This window comes from Nothoprocta perdicaria, unplaced genomic scaffold (assembly GCF_003342845.1).
Source record: "Nothoprocta perdicaria isolate Ctin4 unplaced genomic scaffold, notPer1 scaffold_9, whole genome shotgun sequence".
NCBI classification, from domain to species: Eukaryota; Metazoa; Chordata; class Aves; order Tinamiformes; family Tinamidae; genus Nothoprocta; species Nothoprocta perdicaria.
This window is the reverse complement of record NW_020456198.1, coordinates 9,253,183-9,257,650: the sequence shown is the minus strand read 5'-3', so window position 1 is coordinate 9,257,650 and position 4,468 is coordinate 9,253,183. Positions and strand designations below refer to the sequence as shown.

The 4,468-nt window shown below is 62.5% G+C and overlaps 1 protein-coding gene across 1 annotated transcript in view; it reads left to right on the top strand.

Moving 5' to 3' along the window:
- Positions 1–3,369: 3,369 nt before the first annotated feature.
- PLXND1 (plexin D1) overlaps positions 3,370–4,468 on the top strand; it is a 66,443-nt gene continuing 65,344 nt past the window's right edge. Inside the window, exon 1 of the mRNA XM_026052644.1 lies at positions 3,370–4,468. This exon is cut by the window's right edge and continues 206 nt beyond it. Coding sequence (XP_025908429.1) covers positions 3,370–4,468 — 1,099 coding nt within the window.

Here is a 4,468-nt window from a genome sequence, read left to right as displayed (position 1 = left end):
TTGGCACTGGTTCCTGTGCAGCCCCTGAGGAGTTCCATGCAGAATCCCCACGAGGACAGGCACTGGAGAGCTCCTTCTCCTCTGCTTTCCTGTAGGGGGAGGCAGCAGAGCGGGCTTGTGGTGGTGCCAGCTCTGGGGGACTCAGCAGTGCGAGGTCCCGCTGCAGAAGAGCACAGACTTGCTGCCCACAGACCGCACTGGGACCCTGCAGGATCCTTCGAGCCCAATGGTCTCTGCAGGATGGTGTCATAGGAGAGTTTCACCATTAGTTCTAGTTTGCAGGTGAGGTGTGGGGTGTGGGTGCACTGACATTTTAAATGTGTATGTGTGTGTTTTTTTTTTATAAATATGTATGTGTGACTTTTAACTTTGGACTTATCTTCAAGATTAATGAGCATGTTGTCCACTGATGATGTCCACTGATGAGAAATGTGCAAACCTTTGAGAGTGCTGGGGGCACTGGGGAAATGTCGGGCTCAAGCTCTCCCTATTTACCATGCACACACAAATCTGTGATGCCGGATGACACCCTGCAAGTGACATTATGGTGCACATTGGCTATTTGAGGCAATGTGAAATATTTGCTGCTGGCCACAAGGCCGGAGCTTCAGGATGGAACTGCAGCTAGAGGACATSGCAGGGACAGGGGTGCTGGGCTGGGGGTCCAGAGGGCAGCAGCCTGGCAACCTGCAGGCCAGTGTGGCAGGAGCTGCAGGGGAGCAGGGCCCTCCCTGCCGGAGGCGACGTGGGAGCGGGGCCAGGCAAGGAGGTGCCGCCTGGGCTGTGCTTGGGCCTGCGGTGGCCTGGGTACACGTGGGGCTGGGATGGAGTCTGCTGCTCCTGGCAGCCAGCAGAGGCTGGAGGTGCCTGAGTCAGAGCCAGCACAACGCATTCCCAAAGCAAATGAAGGTTAATCAAAATGCTTGAGCTTACACTATGGAGTGCAAAGCAAATGACAAACACACAGCTAAGCATCTGCAACCCTTCCACCTCAAAGCACAGTGAGAATCCATGTGAGGCCTTGCGGGAGCATTGGGGACATTAAGGTGAGGACTGTTCATATCTACAATCTCTGGCCAGGTGACAGCACCACAGGGAAGGAGAGCATGGATCAAAGCCCTGCTTGCTCGTTGGTGACACGAGGGCCTCAGCATGAGACAGTGGGACTCGACATGGGACTCAAACATCTCCACGTGTGCTGGGTGGGAACAGGCCGGGCCCCCTCCTGTGGGCACCCTGCCCACAAGCCCCTAACCAAGGAGACTCTGGTGCTCCTGGGGCTGCTGTTCAGATGCTGCTTCTGACCACACTGAGTCAATATAACCTGAGCTGCTGCTTGAGTATTTCATGTTTCCCTAAAGGGAGACTACACTCCCATAAATACGTTCATTAATAACTGAAGAGTTTTTGAGTTGCTGTGAGCAGCCCCTATGCCCCTGCCAGGGTCTGAGCTGGCAGCAAGTGGATGGGAGGGCTGCGGTGGGGGGTGAATCTGCTGCATGGGGCTTAATGTGGTCTTCTCCCTTCCTAACACACACAAAGAGATCTGTGTGCTGAAGGTGTGAAAACCTCTGCTGTTCTGTTGGGAACACGGGCCTGAAGGTGGCACTGGGCCTCTCTCTGGCTGTCCAGAGAACAGGGCTGGGGAGCAAGCTGGAAAACATTCCCCGAAGCATCTTACCAGGGGGCTGCTTCCCAACAAAAGAGATATAATAAAATCTTTGTCAAATAATCCTTCAACACTGCTAATATTCCATCTCTAATTGTATCAGCACAGCTAATGGTGTGGCACAGCAAACAGGCGTCAGAAGTCCCTGAGGGAACATGCCAACAAAGCCAGTGCTGGTACCTTTGGGTAAGTCGCACATTTCTTCCATTCTTTGGCCTATTTTTTTTTTTTAACTGACTGTAATCTGGAACTTAATTTGATATGCCTTGAAAGGCTGATTTCACATAGAAGATGCTCTACTATCAGGATAAGCAGCCGTAAGAAATTCTAAAACAGGCAGATTAAGGGTTTGGGATCATGAGGGTTTATTTCTGTGCAATTAAAGACATGATCACATTTAAAAACTGCTAACGTAGAGAGGAAAAAAAAACAGATGCAGGAGCCCCACATTCTGGAACAGCTAATATCGCTGTTAATTAAGGATATGATCAGCAGAGACAATGTGTTAGATGGCACAAAGGCACAATAGTTCACGCTATGTACGTTGGCAGTGGACCCAGCCTGGCCAAGCGGTTACGTATTAATTAGCGCTCTGCAGAGAATGAGGGGCGAGGGAGCCAGAGGGGACGGGGAAGTGGCAGGTGCAGGAATGAGCTCAGAAGCCCGTGGAGGCTCCTTCCCCCCGAACGCGGGGCTGCGGGGCGGGCGGGCGCCCCCCGCGCGCTTCCCGGCTCGGGCCCGGCCGTGCCGAGCTCAGCCTCGCGCCGGGGGGGAAATGAGGGGGGGGTCCCGCGAGGGCCAACCGACCCCTCCGCCTACGCGGCGGCGCTTTCCCACGCGATAAGCAGGGAGGAGCCGAGGCCACGCTACCGCGGGGCCTTTCCCCTCCGCAGCGCGCGGTGGGTGGAATTTGGGAATGCCAGCGCCCTTTATTTTATATATTTATTTATCCGTTCTCAGTGTTCCGAAGAGCCGGTGGAGGGCAGAGCAGGCGCGTGATCCCGCTGCGGGCTCCGCTTTCAGCGAAGCGCGGGCAGGGCCGGCTCCGGGGCGGAGCCCGCGCAGCCCCGGGCCCCTTCCCGGGGACTCCGCACCCCTTCCCCGCGGGCCCTGCCCGGGCCGTGTCCGCCTGCCCCGGCCCCTGCTCGGCGGCGCCCCGCGGGCCCCGCGCGCCCCGGACAGCCCCAGCAGGAGCGGCCGCTGCCGGGGTCAAGTCCCCGGGGCGCCGGGGCGAGCTTTCCCCCGCTTTACATGCCCAGCATATTTGTCTGCTGCCCGGGTCGCCCCCGCCAGCGCCGCGAGCTTCCCCGGGCGGGCCGGGAGCGGGAATGGGCAACCGGACGGGGCTGGGGAGCGGCGCCTCGGGCCGGTAGCTCTCCTGCGCAACGCAGGGGAAAAGAGCGGGGCAGGGGCGGCTCCGAGGCGGGAGTTGCCGCGGTCCGAGGGGCCGCTCCCGGGCTCAAAGCGCCGCCGCCTCCGTGCGCGGGGCTCGGGAGAGATCCGCAACTTAATCACATTCACATGACAGCCCGGAGCGGGGGATGAGTAATGCCAAAAGCGAGGCGGCCGCCGGGCGGGGAGGGGGCGGAGGGAGGGAGGGAGGCGCAGCCGCCCCGGACGTGAGCGCGCCCCGCCGCCCCCCGCCCGCCCGCTCCGCAGCCGGCTCCGCGGGAGCGTCGCGCGCGGCCGGCGGCCGCACGATGGCTCCGGCGGCGGGGACGCGGGGCCCCCGCGCGCCGCTGCTGCTGCTGCCGTCGCCGCTGCTGCCGTCGCCGCTGCTGCTGCTCCCGCCGCTGCTGCTGCCGCTGCTGGGCGCCGGGCTCGAGGTGCAGCGCAAGTTCCTCTCGGCCACCCCCACCAACAACTTCGCGCTGGACGGCGCGGGCACCCGCGTCTACCTGGCGGCCGTGAACCGGCTCTACCAGCTCTCGGGGCCCAACCTGACGCTGGAGGTGGAGGAGGCGATGGGACCGGTGCTGGACAACCCGCTGTGCCATGCGCCGCAGCTGCCGCAGGCCTCCTGCGAGCACCCCAAGGTGCTCACCAACAACTACAACAAGCTGCTGCAGCCCGACCCGGCGCAGGGCGTCCTCGTGGTCTGCGGCTCCATCTACCAGGGCTTCTGCCAGCTGCGCAGCATGGCCAACATCTCGGCCCTGGCCGTGCGCTTCCCCCCGGGCGGCGGCAGCGGCGAGCCCGTCACTGTCTTCCCCAGCATGCTCAACGTGGCGGCCAACCACCCCAACGCGTCCACTGTGGGGCTCGTGCTGCGCCGCGGCGGCGAYACGCGCCTGCTGGTAGCCGCCACCTACACGGGCTTCGGCAGCCCCTTCTTCCCGCGCAACCAGAGCCTGGAGGACCACCGCTTCGAGAACACTCCCGAGATCGCCATCCGCGCCCTCAACGCACGCGGCGACCTGGCGCGCCTCTTCACCTTCGACATCAACCCCTCCGACGACAACATCTTCAAGATCAAGCAGGCCGCCAAGGCGCGCCACAAGCTGAGCTTCGTGCGCGCCTTCCTGCACGGCGGCGCCCGCCGCGCCGCGGCCCGCCGCCCCTACGCCTACCTGGCGCTCAACAGCGAGGCTAACGCGGGCGACAAGGAGAGCCCGTCGCACAGCCTGCTGGCGCGCATCTGCCTGGGTGACGACGCGGACCCGCCGCGCAACGGCAGCGCCGAGCCCAAGAAGCTCACCGAGTCCTACATCCAGCTGGGGCTGCGCTGCGGCGCGGCCGGCGGCTTCACGCGCCTCGTGTCCGTGTGCCCGGCGCGCGCGGGCGGCGGCGCCGAGCGCC